Here is a 22,063-nt window from a genome sequence, read left to right as displayed (position 1 = left end):
AGCCTTCTGCGGCAAAGAGTTCCATAGATTCACCACCTTCTGGCTGAAGAAATTCCTCCTCATCTCTGTTTTGAAGGATTGTCCCTTTAGTTTGTGATTGTGTCCTCTGCTCCTAGTTTTTCCTACAAGTGGAAACATCCTCTCTACATCCACTCTATCCAGGCCTTATAAAAGAACCTCAATGTTTTGGTCAGCCAGTTGTTGGGATGGAGAGTGTTGAACACACAGAGTCATGTGTGCAAAGAAAAGCTTTGGGACACAGTGCCATGCTAATGCTCAAATAAAGAGCTGGTCAATGTCACTCCCCCCCACACACATGGGCATCACCCCACACCCTCACAAGTGATGATACTCCGTGGTGGGGTCGCTGAAGGCCCCCCTTTTAAGGTCTTCCCATGCTCCTTTTCCACCCCCCCCCTTCCAGGACCCCACCCTTCACCGCCCCCAACCTTCCACAGGCACCTTCATACCTGCCCTGCATCCCCCCACCCCTCATACCCCCTTCCAACCTCCTTTTGTGGGCATGGCCCCCCAGGCCCTGACCCTTGGCAGTGCCACATTGGCACTTGGTCACCCTGGAACTGCCACCCTGGCAGTGCTCCTGCTGGCTTTGCAGTGCCACCCGGGTACCATGGCCGTGCCAGGGTGGCAGTACCAAGGTGCCAGAGTGGGAATGCCAAGGTGTCCCTGTTCCAGGGGGAGGGCCAGGAGGCCACCCTGCCTTGCCCCTGACCACCCAGGGGCCTCTGATGGCCCAAGAGGGTACCATTCTGCCAGGTCCAAATTTGTCGGCGGGATCCTGATTGCGGTGCCTCGCGAGGTCTGGGTAGATAGCGCAAGGCATGCTGGCTGCCGGTTAGCCCGCGGGAGGCTTCTCCCATAGCTACCAGCTGTGTTGCACTCCCATTCGGGCCCATCATTTCTTGATTCAGGTATATCTGAACCCGACAAGCTAGCCAAAAGATTTCGCCTAGCAATTGGGAATGAAGTTCTAGACAGGCTGAACCTGTCAGGGTTAACAGAAGAAGAGCTAAAGAATCCCTAAATGATTTGCGGCGGAATTCAACATTTCTGAGATTAAGAGTTGACACCGGGGCAGGATACGTGGACTTCTACAACAGCAAAACTGTCGCCACACCGGGTGGAACCCAATCGATTCGAATGAGAAACAGTGCTGGATTCGGCAGGATATCGATTGACACTCAGGAGGCTGACAAGCTGCAGCTGCATATACACACTGCACTCCCCACACACATCATCCCAGCCAACAAGATGACAGCGAGTACAGCGGCACCCTGTTTTACGGACGGCAAACTTGAAACCCTGGTAGGCGCCGTGGAGGAGAGGTGGGCATCCCTGTAGCCCGGTCAGGGATTAGGCTGCCAGCCGCTGCCGTGCCAGAGACAGGTGGCAGAGGCCATCAGCAGCATCAACAGCACTGTCCGGACCAGCCAGCCGTGCTGGATCAAACTCCCCAGGGTGACCAGGGTGAGTAGGCAGGACTGTGTCCCCCCATCCCACACACCCGTTACCCTACTCCCTCCACCCAGACAGCGTCCGAACCCCCACCCTGCACCACATGCCAGCATCCATACCGGCCACCACGTCCTGGTTCTCTGGTCACTGAAGCCACCAGTTACCCATCCCCTGGATGCATACGTCAGACTGTCCAACACTCTGCGTTTTCTGTCCCTCCTCGGCCCCCCCACCCAGGCCACCCATAACGGCCTGGAGCAGGTAGAAGACTGGAGGATGACTGCCAGACCTGCGGCCCCTCCCCGCGGCAGTGCTGCGGATGTCATCGGCTGGCCCGAGGGGTGGAGGAAGTGAGACCCGCTGAGTTGTGGTTCCCTGTGACACATGTGTTACCATCCCCCAACACCAACCCATCACCACACACTCCCCCGCATCGCCCTCACATCCACCACAAACCCCACATCACCTGCACACCCTGCTCCATCACCACCACCACACCTACTCCCCCTTCCCTAACAGCCCCCTCCCCACTGCCCAAAACACCCCCACCACCTCCACTCACCCCCCGACCCGCGGTCTAATCATGAGTCTTGTCTTGTGCCTTGCAGGACCTGCTGATGATGGGGTGGGCCCTTCTGGTGTCCCCCAGCCACATCCACAGCCCAGGTGCCAACCAGCAACTAGGATACCGACATGGACAAGAGCCATCAGCCCAAAACACAGGACACGCCAGAGCTCGAGTCCACAGATTGCACAGATTTCCCGTCACAGCTGTCTCCAACACCCTTCACCATCGCAGAGACACACCTTGGTTGGGCACTTTAGTGAAGAGGCTCCTGGAACACTATCTGGTGTGCACCACACACAATCTTTGGTACAGCAGGTGGAGGTAGGAACTCACAAGGGGGCGGACGGTCGGAGGCCAGGCCGACCCCAGAGACTAGCTGCCATCCAGACGGGTTTCAGATTTCTGAAACGGACAGTCCCATCGATCATGGGGATGCAGTCACAGAGCCAGGGACTGCATGAAGGGTTGTTGGGCGAGTATCCAGCACCTGCAGGTGCAGGTGGAAGAATCCAAATGTGTGCAGCAGCAGGAGATGGTGCTGACCATGTGTGCCACCTGGGCCAACACCGCATGGGTGGCATCCGTGGTGGAGGCCTTGGTGGTGAGGGTTTCGGGTTATGGATCAGCATGTCAAAGGCTTGTGCCAATCTGTGCAGGCAGTGACCGAGGCCCAGGACAGGCTGCTTTCTCACAGGCAGCCATGGCGGCTCCTGCAGCACCTCGGACTTTCCCCTTCCTGTTCCTGCCACATCACATGGGCATGGGGCACAATAGGGAGGTACCACGCCACCTGGGACACCTGGAAGACGGCCGCTAACAGGGACCCAGGTTACAGAGCATGAATCACAGCAGGCCGCCTCCATACCTGCTGTACCGTCTGGGGATCCACCAAGATGTAGCATTTGGTACGGTCTGTAAGGCCACAAAATAGACACCAGTTAAGTTGGGATGGATACAGGGCACAGTTTAGCAACAGGGGCTAGGGCACAAATCTGTACATATGTTTTCAAATTAAATACCTGTGCACAATGTTACAACCTGACTTGATGCTCTGTCAGAGGAATGTGAGTGGTGGTCAGTGATGTAGGAGCAGTTTCAAGACCTGTGTATTGAGTCAGCTTCCACGTGGGGTTGTTCCCTGTGGCTCAACTCAATACAGAGAGGAAAAAACACATTGACAACCTGGGCAAGATGGCTTATTTAATCAAGCTTGTTACGTGTACACGGAGAACAGACTGGATATCTGCCAAGATTGATCTGCCGAACAAAGGCCAGAACACAGTACTTATACAATGTTCAAAAATCAATAGCCCACCCCCGTTGGACGTGATCCAATCCCTGAAGCTGATACATTTAAACTTATCCAATAGAATTGCAAGCAGTGTTTAAACTTCACCCAATAGAATTGCAAGCAGCGCATGATTGATCCTCATCCTGACAGCTATGCTTACCAGTAATTTGCTGTGCATTCATTGTCTGTGAAAAGCAGAACAGCAAAACCAGCTTCCTGCATTTGTTTCCATCCCCCATTGTCCCCACCTCCGCCATGTAAAAAATATTTTTACCCCTATCCATCGTCCAGGCGGGTCTGTCTTCTCTGTGTGGGCAATGGGTAGGGAAGTTAAAGGGGGTGGTAGGTATTAGCTTGTTGTTATACACTCGTATTTTCTGCATATTTCCATGATAGTTCTTGTTATAAATAAACAGTAATTGTGTTTAAACTTACAAACCTGGTGACTGTGATTATTAGACAGACAAGGGCCAAAGACTTTGGGCATTTATATCATAAGAATTGTTGGTTAATTCACTTGTGTTGCGACTCTGGGGTGAGTGGGGCTGGGATTGACCGCGCACTTGTCCAGGGTGTCACAACAACTTACAATTTAACACCCTGACATAGCTCCGCCTCTGGCAGACACGTGGCTGCACGCAAAGCCATGAGGGAGGCCCCATCAGCAGGACACTGAGGGGGAACATTCGAACTTGGGAGGGATGTGATAACCCTCACGAGGCCCATGGGAACACACTGATAGATCTCCCCATGGGACTCATAGAATAAGAGCTTCCCCACTGGTGCGTGGAGGTCCATCAAGTTGGGGCTCAGTACTTAGCTCTTCAAAACTGTGACTGGAGCTCTCGTTAGTCCCCGACTGGGACCCTATTGTTGTAGCAGTACAGCCTTAACCTTCGAGTTTATAACACACTTTAGTGAACGTTCTTTCTCGTGTCTCCTGGATCATTGTGGTAGCCAGGAAAATTCAGTTCTGCCCTTCATTGTGCCAGGTCTCCATTATCACCAAAAACATCACGATTCCACATGGCATTCTCTACCGGTAACTCGTCAATCCAATTTAGTGTACTCCATGCATTCACACACATGCAGTATCGCCCAGATTTAGACTTCATTATTTTCTTCCTTACTCTGACTGCACCTATTAACTTATTATTCTCTGGGCTATCCCTCAGATTCCCAATCCACTTGACAAGCTAGTTTAAATCCTCCCTAACAACACTAGCAAATCTCCGTGCGAGAATATTAGTCCCAGCCCTGTTAAGGTGTAACCTGTCCAACTTGTACAAATCGTACCTGCCCCAGAACCAGTCCCCATGCCTCAGAAATCTGATGCTCTCCCTCCAACACCAACTCTCCAGCCATATGTTCAATCGCCCCATCCTACTATTCCTATGCTCACTAGCACGTGACACAGGGAAAATTGAATTTTATTCCAGCTTTACAACAGGCTTTTTGAGCAGCTATTTATTTAAATAACTGGTTTAAAATGGTTATCAGAAGCTTGAACTGTGGAACATGAAAGCAGACCTTCGTGACTGATTTAGGCTCCATAGGGTGCTTAATTTGGTGGGTAAGGGAGTTCAATGAAATGGGAAGGTGATTCTTTCATTTTCTACAGTAGCTTCAGTCACTGGATCCTACTTTGCTGCACGGGAAGAAGCTATTGGTGATTATAATTGTAATAAATGTTTTTTTAAATTACAGTATCGCAGGTCCACTTGGCTGGGTGGAATGTGCATCATGCGGTATGTGGGAAGTCATGGCCACATCAGGTATTCTAGATGAACAGAAAGCATCACTGGCTACAGAAGATTGAGTTTCAGGTTTCATAACTATGTGGGTAACACATTTAGGGAGGTGGTCATACCACAGTTAAAAATATGCAGGCAGAGATGGAATGGGTGATTGCCAGGCAGTCAACAGAGATCCAGGCAGGTGGTGTAGTCTATCTTGCTTGCTAATCAGTTTTCCAGTTTGGATACTGGTGAGAGTAATGGTTCCTCAGTGGAGTGTAGCCAGAGCCAAGTGGCACCATGAGTGGTCCAGCTGCCCTGAAGAATCAATAGTGATAGGGGATTCCATAGTCAGGGGATCAGGCATTTCTGTGGTAGTAAACATGACTCCAGGATGGTGTGAAGCCTTCCTGGTACCAGGGTAGAGGATGTCACAGAGCAGTTGGAGAACATCCTTCTGGAAGAGGGCAAACAGCCAGAGGTCATGATCCACATTAATATCAATGGCCTGGATAGGAAGAGGGATGAGATCCTGAAATCACATTTTGGGGAGTTTGGAAGAAAATTAAAAAGCAGGATCTCAAGATCTGAAGTGATCCCAGGATTATTCTCAGTGTCACGTGCTAGTTATGCATGAACATACAAACATATGTAGTCTTATACAGTAAGACTTCTTACTGTGCCCACCCCAGTCCAACGCCGGCATCCCCACATTATACAAACATATGAATTAGGAACAGGAGACGGCCATTCCATCCTGGAGCCTGTTCAGCCATTCAGTAAGATCATGGCTGATCTGATTGTAACCTCAACCCCACATTCCAGCCTACCCCCAAAAACCTTTCACTCCTTTGTTAATCAACTCTCTTACTCACCAAACTTCAACTTAATCACTCGAATGCAGCCCAAAGCCACACTCCAGTGCAGATAAAAGCAGCATTGAAATTGTACTTTCTACCTTTTTCTCAAACTATTAACATTGATATTAATATTGATATTGACTGTCTTGCACATGTAAATTTCATGTTTGATTCTTTAATAGACGTCTATATATGAGCTTATAGTCTCTCACATGACCTTCTGTATCACTGATATGTGAACTCATCTCTTGGTGTGGGGTGTGCATTACTGAGGAGAGCTTTTTGGACCCTCAAAATACCCAGGTTATTTGAATCTGGCTGAAACTTGTTAAAAAGGCTACAGAAAAATGGTAATATTTTCAGCTGGTTCCTTTCCACTGGGGGGCGTTACAACAGTCCTTAGGCAGTCATTGTCGTTAGGATCTGCCTTTCACAGACACAAGTTAAGAATGATCATCTGAGGAGCACACCCAATCTGGAAGCTCCCAAAAGGGCCCAGGATCATTATCGACAGACCATCAATCCTGCCTCCTTTCTATGCCTTTTGTGGGGCAGATAACATTTTCCATTGCCCTTGACCCCAGCAGAATCCCCAGCAGCCTCAATCTTCTGGGTGTAAACTCTGGATTTGTTGGTTCTACTTGCTCGTCCTCTCTTCTTCGGACTCTTCAACCCATTTGTACACTGACCCTGAGGAAATCTGGGGCTAAAGTATTGGACATACATAGCAAATGATCAACATTTACAAGTGGAAAAGGGAAGTTAACATTTTGCCTGTTACCCTTGTCGAAATGTTTTCTCTTTTCACTTTATTGAAACCAATTGACTTGTTTATTTGCAGAATTTTGCATCTTGTTATCAAAATTTATTCTTGAATTTCTCCGATTTAAAAGTAACTGCTTTCACAAATTTATTCTTGAATTTCTCCGATTTAAAAGTAACTGCTTTCACAGATTTTCTGCCAATTCTCCAACATGGAGTGATTATTTTAACCATGTTTCATCATTAACATTACGAATGTCACAACAGTGCTGACAAAGTGGAACTCATTGGTGTTGTTGGTAAAAATAAAAACCTTAGGATAACTCAGCATATATTTACATTGTGTATACCCAAATGAGATTTCTCTTCTGTTGAGGAACAAATCAATTTAGCACTCAAAGTTTGACTTGTTATTTATTCACTACGTGAGGTTAACGTGCAAAGAAGAGAGGAAAGTGAATGTGAGACTAACAGTGAATTAATGTATTGTGTCATGACAGCGGACAGTGTAGATTTGGTTCCCCAATCTACTGCATTGTTAATTTTAGTTATGCTGAAGACAAAGTGAAACCAGAGAAATATTCCCGTACATGCCCTTGCACATTTATCAACCCACTTTTCAAAGGCATTGGGGGAGGCCAATGAACTTTCTTCTTGGCTGCTGAAAATGATTGGTCCCAGGAGACAAGTAGAATCAAAGAAAAACCAGAGGGACTTTCTACTGTCTCAAAGAGAATAATGTACCTTGTATGTGTGTGGAACTGTAGAGATCCACGTTGTTCTTCAATAGAAAAAAGCTGCAATTAAAAAATAGCAGCAATGCAGATTCCAAGGCTCACCTTTCCTGACGTGTCTGCTCCTCTGTGGTTTCCATGGCACACTCCAAGGAATTCTGCAAAGACTGAAGCTGGTTCACTGTCTCTTTCAACAGAAAACGAGTCACAAACTGTTCCAGATTACATGAATCCTGGTAATCCTGCATAAGTAATTCAATTCAATTAAATTCAATTTAAATACAGCGAGTTAAATAAACCTGGAATAAAATGGTAACTTCAACATCTATCAACAAGATTGGCTTTGTAGCACCACTACAGCCCAAGCTGGCTGGATCCCGCTGCCGGTGGTGAGAGCTGATAGGTAAAAACCTACTTGACCTCGCTCTCACCAATCTACCTGTCACAAATGTATCTGACCATGACAATATTGACAGGAGTGACCACTTCAGTCCTTATGGAGACAAACTCCCATCTTCATACTGAGTACACCCTCCATCTTCAATTCGAAAAACTCAGATCGAATGTGACAGGTCAGAACTGGGAGTCGATGAGGATCTATGGATCATCAGCAGAAGCAGATTTCCAGATTAATCTCCACTGTCGTGACTTGGCATATTCCTCACCCTCCTATTACTATCAATCCAAAGGGCCAACCAACCCTGGTTCAGTGAGGTGTGTTGAAGAACATGCCATAAACATAAAAATGAGATGCCAACCTGGTGAAGCTACAATACAGGACCACGTGCATGCTAATCAGTGGAAGAAGCATGGTAAAGTCAAAGCTAAACAATCTCATAACCAATGGGCTATCAAAGCTTTGCAATCACATCCAGTTGTGAATTGTGGTGGACAATTTAAAAACTAACAGGACCAGGAGGCTAAATGATATTCCCTATCCTCAATAATGGGAGAACCCAGCACATCAGTGCAAAACACAAGGTGAAAGCATTTGTAACAATCACCAGCTAAAAATGTAGGAAGGATGATCCATCTCATTCTCCTCTTCAGGTCCCTTGAATAACAAGTTTCAGACTTCAACTCATTCAAGAAATCCGTATCAAGAAATGGCCAAGTGCATTAGATACAACAAATGCTACGGATCTTGACATCTTGGCTGTAGTACTGAAGACTTGTGTTCCAGAACTAGCCACATCCCTAGCTAAGATGTAACACCACAGCTACAATACTCAAGGCAAAGATCGATATTGTTTTGAAGGATAAAGGAAGAAAGAGTTATGGTGTTCGGGCGGAAAAGTAGAGCTGAGTCCACAAAAGGTCAGCCATAATGTCATTGAATGGTGGAGTAGGCTCAAAGGGCCAGATGGCCTACTCCTGCTCCTAGTTCTTATGTTCTAATACTGACATCTGCCTGACAATGTGGAAAGTTTCCCAGGTACGACCTAGCCACAAAAAGTAGGAATATATCCAATCTGGCTAAGTCCCGCCTTTCAGACTCACTCAATCATCAACAAAGTGAGGGAAGGGTTTTGTGAGAATGCTATCAAGCAGCACTTATTCACCAATAATTTGCCCAATGATGCCCATTTTGTGTTCTACCAGGACCATTCAAATTCAGACCACATGGCAACCTTAGTCCAAACTTAAACAAAAACTGAGGGAATGACTGCCTTTGACATCAAGACAGCATTTGGCTGCGTATGTTATCAGGGACAACAATGGTTCAAGAAGACCACCACATTCACAAAGGCAATTTGGGGTGGATAATAAATGTTAGCCACACCAGGACTACCAACAATCTCTGAGTGAGTATATTTAAAAAAGAAAGAGGTACACCAGGCGAACCCAACAGATCTGATCCGAATTATACTGAAATAAAACACTCCCACTGGATGTTTATTTTGTAAGAGTGGAAGAAATCATTTACAGAGTGAAAGGAATGTTGTGTTAATGTAATTTGAGAGGTTATTCAATTGAAACATGTAGAGTTCTTCAGAATTGATGTGGTGAACCACTGTATTAGGGGATGTAAGGTAGGACCTGCACTACAGGTTCGGCGGTAGCCCCTGCCTGCTGGCTCCGCCCACTAAGAACTGTATAAATAGGCATGACCTCCATTGCCCTGCCATTTCGCCAGCTGCAGCAGGAGGCCACGCATCTGACAGTAATAAAGCTACAGTTGTACCCAATCTGCGTCTTTGTGCAATTGATCGTGCATCAATTGACAAGGTGGATGCTGTAGCCATGTAAAATGGCTGCATTCCGATTAATCTGGCCAAAACCCAGTTTAAAACGGCTAACCCGAAAGACTGCTGGGAAAAGCAGCCAAAAAGGCACAAGCAGGCAGCTGCAGACAGGTTTGCATATTCAGCTCTGGGAATGTAGCCCAGATCGATACTCAGGGCTATCAACAGCCCATCAACCCAGGTATTCGCAGTTTCATTCAGGACTGTTTACACCTAATCTACTCAGACATCCACAGTTAAATCGGCTATCCCCGGGAACAATTGCAACATATTAGCAATTGAATACCGGGCCAGACCTGTCGGCACCTGCAGTGGCCGAAACAAAGATAGGAGAGCGACCACCCCCCGATCGAGGAATGGCCTCACCATTGGACACATCGACCCCAGAGACTGGGGACAGAATCCAATCACTTGGGACTCAGGGTCAAGGGCCGCCCCGGGAGGCGGGAAGCCCCTGGGCCCTACAAAAGTGAGGGTCCAAGTTCAGATCTCTCTCTCTCTCCTCTTCGCCTGCTCGAGACTTTCGCAGCCACCGGCAAGTGTAGGTTTGAATCCAACGATCGCTATCCGGTAGAGACACCTAGCCACCAACCTGTAGCAGCCTTTTGAATCCCGCGGGCCAGATTTGATTGGACAAGCCATTCGTTTCCCTGACCTGGTGGGCTCTTCCTAAGTTAAGTATTGGCCAGTAGTGATAGGTTTATTATATAAATAGTAGTATTAGGGTATTAATATTGCTTGTTGTATATAATAAATGACCGTTGTTTTAATCCTGACTAAGCGGTGTGCTGTGTTATTAATCATAACCTGAACTTGAACCACGTGGCGGTATCATAAAGATACCTGGCGACTCATGAGCAAAGGTGACCTAAACAGAGCAAATAGACTAAAGCTAGAAAGAGCAACAATGCTGATAAAAAGTTTCCAGTATCTTGGGAATCTAGAAGGGGCTGTTTAGCACTGGGCTAAATTGCTGGCTTTGAAAGCAGACCAAGGCAGGCCAGCAGCACGGTTCAATTCCCGTAACAGCCTCCCCGAACAGGCGCCGGAATGTGGCGACTAGGGGCTTTTCACAGTAACTTCATTTGAAGCCTACTTGTGACAATAAGCAATTTTCATTTTTTCATTTCAACAGGTGATATGGAGCAGCACGGTGGCACAGTGGTTAGCATAGTGCCAGGGTTCGGGTTCAATTTTGGCTCTTGGTGGAAATTGTGGAGTTTACAAATTCTTTCCGTGCCTGCGTGGGTTTCCTCCGATGCACCGGTTTGGGTTTCCTCCCACAGTCCAACGATGCGTAGATGAGGTGGGGGTTACAGGAAAAGGGCAGGCGAGTGGACCGAGGTAGGGTAGTCTTTCAGAGGGTCAGTACAGACTTGATGGGTCAAATGGTCTCCTTCTACACTGTCGTAATTCTATGATTCCATAATGGGGCTCTTGTATTCCAGCTGAAGAGTAGGAGAGAGCCATTTCTCCTTTTTTTTCAAGAAGGACTGTCAAACTAAGTTCCTGTCAGCTGCTGGTAAATCACACACCAGAGGCCTAGATAGACTCACTAATGGCACAAGCCGGAGGTGAGTAAGGGTGGAATGCAGGTTGCGGGGAGAGGGTCAGTGAATGGGTATAAGTGGTTTGAAACAAATGGCAGGGTGATGGATCTCAGCTGGCATTCTTTCCTGACTTTAATCTCTTTATAAATTGGGGAAACCAAATCAGTAACAAAACCGTAGAAGAGAAATTCCTGGAGAGTCTATGAGATGGTTTTCTGGACCAACACACTGAGAAACCAACTAGAGAACAGGCCATTCTCGACTAGGTTCTGTGTAATGAGGAAGGAATAATTGGTGATATAGTTGTGCGAGGCCCCTTGGGATGAGTAACCATATGATAGAATCAAGATGGAGAGTGACGTAGTTGATTCTGAGGCTAGGGTCCTAAATCTAAATAAAGGAAACTAGGATGGTATCAGGTGTGAAATGGCTTGGGATGGTGGATTGGGGAACAATACTGAACAGGATGACAGTGGATAGCAGTGGCAAACATTCAAAGAATGCATAGGTGAACTGCAACAATTGTTCTTTCCTGTCTGACGCAAAAGTAAAATGGGAACGGTGGCCAAGCCATGTCTTACAAGGGAAATTAGAGATATTATTAGGTCCAAGGAAGAGGCATACAAATTGGCCAGAAAGAACAACAGCCCTGAGGATTCAGAGCAGTTTAGAATTCAGCAAAACAGGACCAACGGATTGATTAAGAGAGAAAAAATAACTGTCAAAGTTTCTATAGATTTAGGAAAAGAAAAAGATTGGTGAAGACAACTGTAGGTCCACGAGGCAGGTGGCAGAACAAAGAGGGACTCACGGCCCGACCAGAAGCCTCTCTCTGTCGACCCTGGGTGAGTGAGGGGAAAAAAAAAGAAAGTCCCATTTTACAAAAAAAACTTTGAAAAGAAAACTTTTAAAGGGAAATACATTTTTTCACTTTAAAAAATGTTTTACTTGAAAAGAGTCTCATAAAAACTAAAGTGTTAAAGGAGAGAAGGGAGCGGAAAAGAATAAGGGGGGAAAAAAGGGGGGGAAAGAAAACAAAAAAAGGGGAGGGGAAAAAAATGCCAGAAGGGAGCCAAAACAGAGAGAGAAAGGGCACCAAAAGCAAACAGGGCAATACACAAGCCCGTTCAGACGAGCTAATCGACGCACGAAGCGGGGGAATGGAAGCCTCGCCACAACAAAAAGAACTGGACAGACAGGAGCATTTCCCCCTGGGCCAGAGGGGAACTGGAACTGGAAGGCAGCCTTTGCTGAGGCGCTGAGGGAACATCAGCAGGAAAACAAGGCAGAGGCCAGAGCAGACATAAAGGCTGCAGTGCAGGCAGCACTGGCCAAGGCCCTGACGGAGGTGCAGCAAGCCCTGGGCAGAGCAGAGGAGAAACTGGAAACCCAAGAGGCGACATTAAAGGAGCTGGAAAAAGCCGCGACTGACATGAGCGAGCAGATCACGGCCCTGGAGAAGGAGGTGGCGAGACTGGGCACAACGCAGGGGAGCCTGAAGGGCAGAGTAGACGATCAGGAAAACCGCTCGAGAAGACAAAATGTCAGGATAGTGGGCCTACAAGAGGAGATCGAGGGTAGAAACCCCACGGCTTATGTGGCCGAGATGCTGGGCAACTTAGTGGGGAGGAAAACTTTCCCCAACCCACCAGAAATGGACAGAGCACACCGGTCACTGCGCCTGAAGCCCAAGGCAGGGGACCACCCGAGGGCAGTTATAGCTAAACTGCACCGGTACCAAGACAGGGAAGCAATCCTGCGCTGGGCCAGGCAAAACACTTTATTAGAGTTTACGAGGACATTGGGACAGACCTTGCCAGGAGATGGGCCAAATTCAATAGAGCGAAAGCAGCTCTTCGCAAGAACGATGTGCGTTTAGGTATGCTGTACCCAGCAAAACTCTGGGTCACATACCAAGAAAGAAAGTATTCCTTCACAGCCCCCGCCGAAGCAAACAAGTTTATCAAGGAACACGGGCTGGAAAACCAACAGCTAGGGTAGAAATAATGGGCCCCTGGCAAGGGGCAACGACACGCCGACACGGGAGGGGGGGGGGGGGAGGGGGAGGCAACGCCAGGCCCCCCCCCCGCCCCCACCCCCGCCACAGCGAGCGCACCCTGAACAAAAAGCAAACCACTACCCGAGGGACCGCTTCAGGTGGGAGACCACGCCTCAGCACGAGGGAACAAGAGTAGCGGAGAAGGGAGAGCAAGCAAGAGGAGTGCAGGGTAGGATGGGGGAAAAGCAGGCAGAAAGCCGCAGAGGCCGGGCAAGGGAGAAGCGAGACAGTAACTCCCGAGAGGGGGGACACCGCACTAGCAGGAAAGCTAGCACCGGAGGCATGCAAAAAAACAGGGCTGCAGCGCGCCCCCTACAGGGGGGAAGGCGCCAGGCGGGGAGGGGGGGGGGAACCACTCAACAGAGGCGGGAGTGCAAACGGGGATAAGAACAGGGGAAAGAGGGAGAAAGGAGGGGTATACGGGAGAGGGAGAAAAAAGGGGGGGAAAGGGAGGGACCGGGAGGGGGGGGGGCACAGGGATTGAGGGACAAACAAGGCTAGAAAAGGAATAGCAATAGAACATAGACAATACAGCACAGAACAGGCCCTTCGGCCCACAATGTTGTGCCAAACTTTTGTCCTAGATTAAGAACAAATTAATCTCCACCCCATCATTCTACCGTAATCCATGTACCTATCCAATAGCCGCTTGAAGGTCCCTAATGTTTCCGACTCAACTACTTCCACAGGCAGTGCATTCTATGCCCCCACTACTCTCTGGGTAAAGAACCTACCTCTGACATCCCCCCGAGATCTTCCACCATTCACCTTAAATTTATGTCCCCTTGTAATGGTTTGTTCTATCCAGGGAAAAAGTCTCTGACTGTCTACTCTATCTATTCCCCTGATCATCTTATAAACCTCTATCAAGTCTCCCCTCATCCTTCTCCGTTCTAATGAGAAAAGGTCTTGCACCCTCAACCTTTCTCGTAAGACCTAATCTCAATTCGAGGCAACATCCTGGTAAATCTCCTTTGCACCTTTTCCAAAGCTTCCACATCCTTTCTAAAAGGAGGCGACCAGAACTGCACACAGTACTCCAAATGTGGCCTTACCAAGATTTTGTACAGCTGCAGCATCACCTCATGGCTCTTAAATTCAATCCCTCTGCTAATGAACGCTAGCACACCATAGGCCTTCTTCACAGCTCTATCCACTTGAGTGGCAACTTTCAAAGATCTATGAACTTAGACCACAAGATCTCTCTGCGCCTCCACATTACCAAGGACCCTACTGTTAACCCTGTATTCTGCATTCATATTTGTCCTTCCAAAATGGACAACCTCACACTTTTCAGTGTTAAACTCCATCTGCCACTTCTCAGCCCAACTCTGCATCCTATCTATGTCTCTTTGCAGCCGACAACAGCCTTCCCCACTATCCACAACTCCACCAATCTTCGTATCATCTTAAAATTTACTGACCCACCCTTCAACTCCCTCATCTAAGTCATTAATGAAAATCACAAACAGCAGAGGACCCTGAACTGATCCCTGCGGTACACCACTGGTAACTGGGATCCAGGCTGAATATTTGCCATCCACCACCACTCTCTGACTTCTATCGGTTAGCCAGTTTGTTATCCAACTGGCCAAATTTCCCACTATCTCATGCCTCCTTACTTTCTGCATAAGCCTACCATGGGGAACCTTATCAAATGCCTTCCTGTACACTACATCCACTGCTTTACCTTCATCCACGTGCTTGGTCACCTCCTCAAAGAATTCAATAAGACTTGTGAGGCAAGACCTACCCCTCACAAATCCGTGCTGACTATCCCTAATCAAGCAGTGTCTTTCAGATGCTCAGAAATCCTATCCCTCAGTACCCTTTCCATTACTTTGCCTACCACCGAAGTAAGACTAACTGGCCTGTAATTCCCAGGGTTATCCCTAGTCCCTTTTTTTGAACAGGGGCACGACATTCGCCACTCGCCAACCCCCTGGTACCACCCCTGTTGACAGTGAGGACAAAAAGATCATTGCCAACGGCTCTGCAATTTCATCTCTTGCTTCCCATCGAATCCTTGGATATATCCCGTCAGGCCCCGGGGACTTGTCTATCTCAAGTTTTTCAAAATGCCCAACTCATCTTCCTTCCTAACAAATTATACTATGATGAGAGGTGGAGTAAACTGGGCCTATATTCTCTGGAATTTAGAAGAATGAGAGGTGATTTCATTGAAGCATTCAAGGTTATAAGGGCTACAAAGTGCCACAACCAAGGGCTCGGAACAAGGAATCGCTGTAAGCATCCACCCAGTACGGTCTCTGGGCGAAGGGAGACCCCAGAGTGCAGGGGACTACCCACATGGCGGACGCACAGTGGGCGGCCATGTCGGGTGCCCCCTGAAGAAAGGGAAACCTCGGAGCGCAGGGGCCCGACCGCATGGAGAGAGCAGTGACAGTGGCCATCCTGGACGGCCTCCTAACAAAGGGAAACCCTGGAGGGCAGGGGCGCATTCACCAGGTAAGTATGGTTAATCCCACAGGAGCGAGGGGACAGAAACCCTTCACCAGGATAGTCATCTGGAACGTAAGGGGACTCAACGGCCCAGTGAAAATATCCAGAGTCCTCACCCACCTAAGAAATATGAAGGCCGACATAGTCTTCCTCCAAGAGATACACCTGAGAGAGCAGGACCGACTGCGGGTAAGAAAGGGCTGGGTGGGGCAAACCTACCATTCCTGCTATGGGATAAGGGCCAGAGGGATGGCAGTTGTGATCAGCAAGAGGACGATGTTTAGGGCGACAAAGACGGTTACGGACCCAGGGGGACGGTACGTCATGGTCAGCGGGGCCCTGGATGGGGCACCGGTAGTACTAGTTAACGTGTACGCACCCAACTGGGACGATACTAGCTTCATCAAGAAGACTATGGCAGGAATCCCTGACATTGCGACGCACCGGCTAATCATGGGGGGGGGGGGGGGGCTTCAACTGTGTACAGGATCCAACGACAGACAGATCAAACCCCAAAACGGGGAAAACCTCAAGCATGGCAAGGGAACTCGGTCACTTTATGGAGCAGATGGGAGCGGTGGACCCCTGGAGGTTCACCCACCCAGGGGAGAAGGAGTTCTCCTTCTTCTCCCAGTATACAATGTATACACCAGAATTGACTTCTTCATGGTGGGGAAAATGGTGCTTCTGGGGATAGACAAAGTGGAATACTCCGCAATTGTGATATCAGACCACGCTCCACACTACATGGACGTGAGGCTGGAGACAGGCAGGGCCCAACGCCCCACATGGAGGTTGGACGTTGCCCTACTAGCTGACAAGGCCTTCAACGAAAAGATATTGTGGGCCATAGCAGAGTACACAGAGAACAGCCAGAACGGGGAGGTCTCACCCTCCACGTTCTGGGAAGCGCTAAAGGCCGTACTAAGAGGGGAAATCATCGCTTTCAAAGCGCGAAGAGATAGGGAGGAAAGGGCGGCTAGGCAGCAGCTGGTTGACTCCATACTGGAGGTACACCGTAAATACTCCGAGGCCCCGACCGTAGAGCTCCTGGCGGAGAGGAAAGAGATGCAAAGGAACTTCGATCTGCTCTCCATCAGGAAAGCAGTTCACCAACACCGCCAGGCATGTGCGACCCTATACGAATACGGAGACAAAGCCTGTTGACACACCAGCTGAGAAAGCAGGCAGCCACCAGAGAAATTGAACAAATCAGGGATACGAGAGGCACATCAGAAATAGAGCCAGAAAAGATCAACAAAACCTTCAAGGCCTTCTACCAAGGGCTGTACACCTCAGAGCTCCCAATGGGGGAGTCCGGGATGAAACGGTTCCTTGATGTACTGGACATACCAGTCGTGGGGGAGGGCAGAAAATGGGGCTTGGAAGCACCACTAGCACTGGGAGAGATCATGGACAGCATTAGCTCCATGCAGGCGGGGAAGGCGCCGGGACCAGACAGGTTCCCGGCGGACTTCTACAAAAGATTTGCGACAGCACCTGCGGGAGATGTTCACAGACTCGCTATCTAGGGGCACACTGCCACCCACGCTAGCACAGGCCTCAATCTCGCTGATACCTAAGAAAGACAAAGACCCAACGGAATGTGAGTCATACAGACCCATCTCACTGCTGAACGCAGATGCCAAAATACCGGCCAAAATCCTAGCCAAAAGGCCAGAAGACTGCGGACCAGAGGTGGTCGCAGAGGACCAGACGGGCTTTGTCAAAGGTAGACAACTTACCTCGAATATCAGGCGCCTGCTGAACGTGATAATGACCCCCTCCGGGGAGTGAGTACCAGAGATGATCGTCTCCCTGGACGCAGAAAAGGCCTTCAACAGAGTCGAATGGAAATACCTCATCGAGGTACTGGAGCGGTTTGGGCTTGGAACAGAATTTACCTCCTGGGTAAAACTCCTATACGACGAGCCACTAGCAATTGGGCTCAGAGCAGCAAAAAGCTGCAGGGGGATCTGAAGGGAAGGCAGAGAGCACAGAGTCTCACTCTATGCACATGACCTGCTCCTCTACATTTCAGACCCACAAAGCAGCATGGATGGAATCATCGCGCTCCTGAAAGAGTTTGGCACCTTCTCGGGCTACAAACTCAACATGAGCAAAAGCGAGATCTTCCCGGTACACCCACAATAAGGGGGGGGAGGGGCGCACTAATGGGACTGCCGTTTAAACAGGCCCAACACAAATTCCGCTACCTGGGGATCCAAATAGCCCTTGACTGGAAAGGGAACCTCACCAGTCTGACAGAGGAAGTAAAAAAGGACCTGCAAAGATGGAACACACTCCCACTCTCCCTCGCGGAGAGAGTCCAGACGATCAAAATGAACGTACTGCCCAGGTACCTCTTCCTACTCAGATCCATCCCGATCCACATCCCCAAGGCCTTTTTCAAAGCACTAGACAAACTAATCATGTCGTTCGTATGGGAGGGTGAAGAATGCTAGGATCCCGAAGAAGATCCTCCAAAAAACAAAATCCAGGGGGGGGCTAGCCCTCCCAAACCTACAATTCGACCACTGGGCGGCGACGGCCGAGCGAATAAGGGGATGGATCAAGGAGCCAGAAGCCGAGTGGGTGCGCGCGGAAGAGGCCTCCTGCAATGGGACCTCCCTCCGGGCCCTCGCCACGGCGGCACTCCCATCCCCACCCAAAAGACACTCCAGCAGCCCAGTGGGGATAGCCACCCTCCAGTCCTGGAACCAATTACGGCAGAAATTTGGCCTGACCAAAATGTCGGACAAAGCTCCCATCACAACAACCGTAGGTTCACACCAGCGCTGACTGCCGTCACCTTTAAAAAGTGGGGACAGGACGGAGGGACACTGACAGTCAGGGACCTAACCACGGACGGCAGGATCGCAACACTGGACGAACCGACAGAGAAATTCCAGCTAGCCAGGGGGAACGAGCTAAGGTACCTGCAATTCAAAAACTTCCTACGAAAGGAGACAAGGTGTATCCACAACCGCCATGACAGACACTACTGGAAGACTTACTGGACGCAAGCATACTAGAAAAATGAAACTGTAGCGACATGTATGACCGACTGGTAGAAAGAGCTGACACCGTACTGGACGCAACAAGAAAGAAATGGGAGGAGGACCTGGGGATTGAAATAGATTGGGGACTCTGGAGCAAAGCACTGCATAGGTCAACTCCACCTCCACGTGCGCAAGGCTCAGTCTAACGCAACTAAAAGTGGTACAGAGAGCCCACTTAACAAGAACCCGTATGAGTAGGTTCTTCCCGGAAGTGGAGGATAGATGTGAACGGTGCCAAGGAGGTCTGTTCAATTACGCCCACATGTTCTGGTCTTGTCCCAGACTTGCAGGGTACTGGACAGCCTTCTTCGTGGCAATGTCCAAAATGATGGGGATGAGGGTGGAGCCATGCCCGAAAGTGGTTGTCTTCGGGATTTCAGACCAGCCAGATCTATTCCTGTGGAGGAGGACGGACACCCTTGCCTTTGCCTCCCTAATCGCCAGCCACAGAATCCTGTCCGACTGGCGGTCAGCAGCACCACCCAAAGTTGCAGACTGGCTGGCCGACCTCTCGGAATCTCTCCAGATGGAGAAAATCAAATTCGCCATCCGAGGGTCAGACGACGGCTTCCACAGAACGTGGGAGCCATTCGCGTAATTGTTCCGGGACCTGTTTGTGGCCAACAAACAAGCAGAAGAATAGCCAGGTAGCCAAGAATCAGGGGAAAGTAGCCAAAGTATGAGAGGGAGAGATAGACCGGGAGAGATGGTGGGAGGTGGGACAGCTAAACCTAAGAGGAACGAAAGGCGAAACACAGGAGGGGGTGGGGGGGAGGGGGCAGAAGCGGGAGGGAGGGGGGATGAGACAGTGAACAATAGAGGAGAATCAGGGAAGTGGGGGGGAGGCAGGGAAACGATAACAAACTTGGCATCTACAAGGACAGAGAACAAGGAGAATACAGGCGAAAAACGGGAGGAACGGCTGAAGCGGAGGTGAGCGCGAGACGACAAAGGCAGCGAAATCTGTCCGGGAGAAGCAAGTGACAACACCAACACCAAACCCATTCAAGTACTGCCCACTGTAATTGTTTCTCCGGCAATCAAATGTATATCTACCCCCCCAGTCTCCACCCCCACACCCCCCCCCCCCCCCCCCCCCAGTCCTCTCTCTCCCCCCCCCCCCCCCACCACCAAACAGATGCCTACTCATGTGTTGTAAATAATTTTGCCAATTTTGCTGCTGTTGAGCTGGTGCATAATACCCTACCAGTTATGTTATTTTATTTTTTTCTTATTACTTTTTTTTTTGTTCTTTGTGATATGTTTGTGTGTGCCCTTCTCTTCTATATATATATATATATCAATCATATTCTGTGTACATAACGGCAAATATATATTGTTCAAAAACCCAATAAAAACATTTATAAATAAAAAATACATACTTTGTTTCTGTCTTCACAAAGGAGGACACAAATAGCACACCAGAAATGTTAGTGAACACAAGGTTTAGTGAGTGGGAGGAACTGAAAGGAATCATGATTAATAGGGAAATGGTGTTGGGCAAATTGATGGGATTGAAGGCCGATAAATCTCACGGACCTGATAATTAATTGGCAGACTTAGGACAAGATTCTCTGGCCTCCCCGCGGTGTCTTTCTAGGTTGTGGGAGGTAGCCTGTGGCAGGATCTTCTGGTCCCGCCTCTGTCAATGAGATTTCCCATTGAATCCACCTTATGCTGTTGGGAAACCAGTGGCAGGGATGTGCCATTGGCAGGGCCAGAAACTCTTGCCAGTGTGAACAACTGGAAGATCTTTCTCTTAACCTAGTAGAGGCAGAAAGGTGGTCCGATTAAATGCTCACCCGCTGGTAGTGGTGGTTGGGGGAGGGCATTAGATCCGGTCCAAAGATAGAGGGCTGGATTGTACGGCCCCTATAGGGGTCTGTTTTCAGCAGGGGCCACTGCCTTACTGCCACCCCTGGCCCAGTTTCCATATGATTAATGATCACTTAAGTATCTCAATCTACCTCTACTGCAAAAATAACCTGGGAAGATGGGTGGGAATGGTAAGGCTGTTATTTCAACAAAGTTGGGGCAACACCTCCAATGTCATACCCTGACATTTCTTTCACTCAAAGGCTTGAAAATCTTTGGAATTCTCCTATGCCAGGGAGTTGCAGATGCCCAGTCATTGAGTACATTCTATAAATACTTCAATGACATTTAAGGGATTTGGGGATATCACGGGACGGGTAGAGTTGTGGTTAAAGATCAGCCATAATCTTGTTAAATAGCAAGAGCAGGCTCATAAGATCAAAAACCTCCTACTGCATGCTCTTATTTCTTACATTCTTAATTTGAGTTCAGTTGTCCGATTAGTCTGAGTCGCTGCTGGAGGGATGGGGTTCTTTAATTGTTGAGAAACTGGCTTATCCTGTATTGGAGTAGTTGTGACTTTATCATTCACCTCAGCTAATGACAGACCTATTTGCCAAAATTCCAATGATCAGGTAAGTATAATTTTGAAAAGATTTTCCAAAGCTCTTGTGATAAAAATATACCATTTGTGTAATACCATCTACTCAGGATCCTGAGCCTCATTGTTTTGTTTATTGTGAATACAACCTGTTTAATAATTACTGCGCCAAAAGCATTATTGTTTCCTTTTCATGTTACTAGATTTCTAGAGAAGTAAGACTTGGAACTTGATGGTGTAATATTTGGATATTCAGAGTCCATTCGCATTGATTTTCTTTAAAATGGGGCTGGATTCTTCGTTTGGGAGGCTATGGATGTGATACTCCTTTCCTCAGTTCCAAATTCATAATCAGCAACTGGGCGGAAAATCCCTTTTTATGACCGAATCGGGGGCGCCTGTTTTCGGATGCTCAGTGCCCTCCAAAACGGCGTCATCAAGGGGCACACCGTGCACTATTGGGATGGCCTCAGGACGTTACCTGAAGGCCCTCCTTCGATGCTCTGCATCCGATGGGCCGAGTTCCCGACTGCACATGGGACGTGTGGTCTCAGCAATCGGTAACCCTGCGTGACGGCTGTGGACTTTGTCCAGCGACGCAACAGTCAGGTGGGTGCCGTGCTGCTGGCTGGGGGGATTTCAGCGAAGGCTGGGGGGACTGGAAGGGGGTGGCCCGGGGGTGTTGAGGGTTTGTCCACGGGGGGAATATCTGGCAGGTTGGGTCCGCATGCGGCCGGTGCCATGTTGTACGCGATGACCACATCTTAGAGTTTAAACCCCCTCAGATCTTTGATCTGCAAGGCTTTCATTCAAATCAATGTGTTTGATAGCTTCCACAAA

The 22,063-nt window shown here is 48.8% G+C and overlaps 1 protein-coding gene across 1 annotated transcript in view; it reads right to left on the bottom strand.

Annotated features, from left to right (window-relative positions):
* Positions 1–22,063, bottom strand: part of necab1 (N-terminal EF-hand calcium binding protein 1) — a 362,049-nt gene that overhangs the window by 154,660 nt on the left and 185,326 nt on the right. The window contains exon 6 of the mRNA XM_072467989.1: positions 7,533–7,669. Coding sequence (XP_072324090.1) covers positions 7,533–7,669 — 137 coding nt within the window. The remainder of the gene's footprint in view (positions 1–7,532; positions 7,670–22,063) is intronic.

The sequence above is a fragment of the Scyliorhinus torazame genome, chromosome 11 (genome assembly GCF_047496885.1).
Source record: "Scyliorhinus torazame isolate Kashiwa2021f chromosome 11, sScyTor2.1, whole genome shotgun sequence".
Lineage (NCBI taxonomy): Eukaryota > Metazoa > Chordata > Chondrichthyes > Carcharhiniformes > Scyliorhinidae > Scyliorhinus > Scyliorhinus torazame.
Note: the sequence above shows the minus strand (reverse complement) of the source record. Positions and strands in the feature narration are given on the sequence as shown.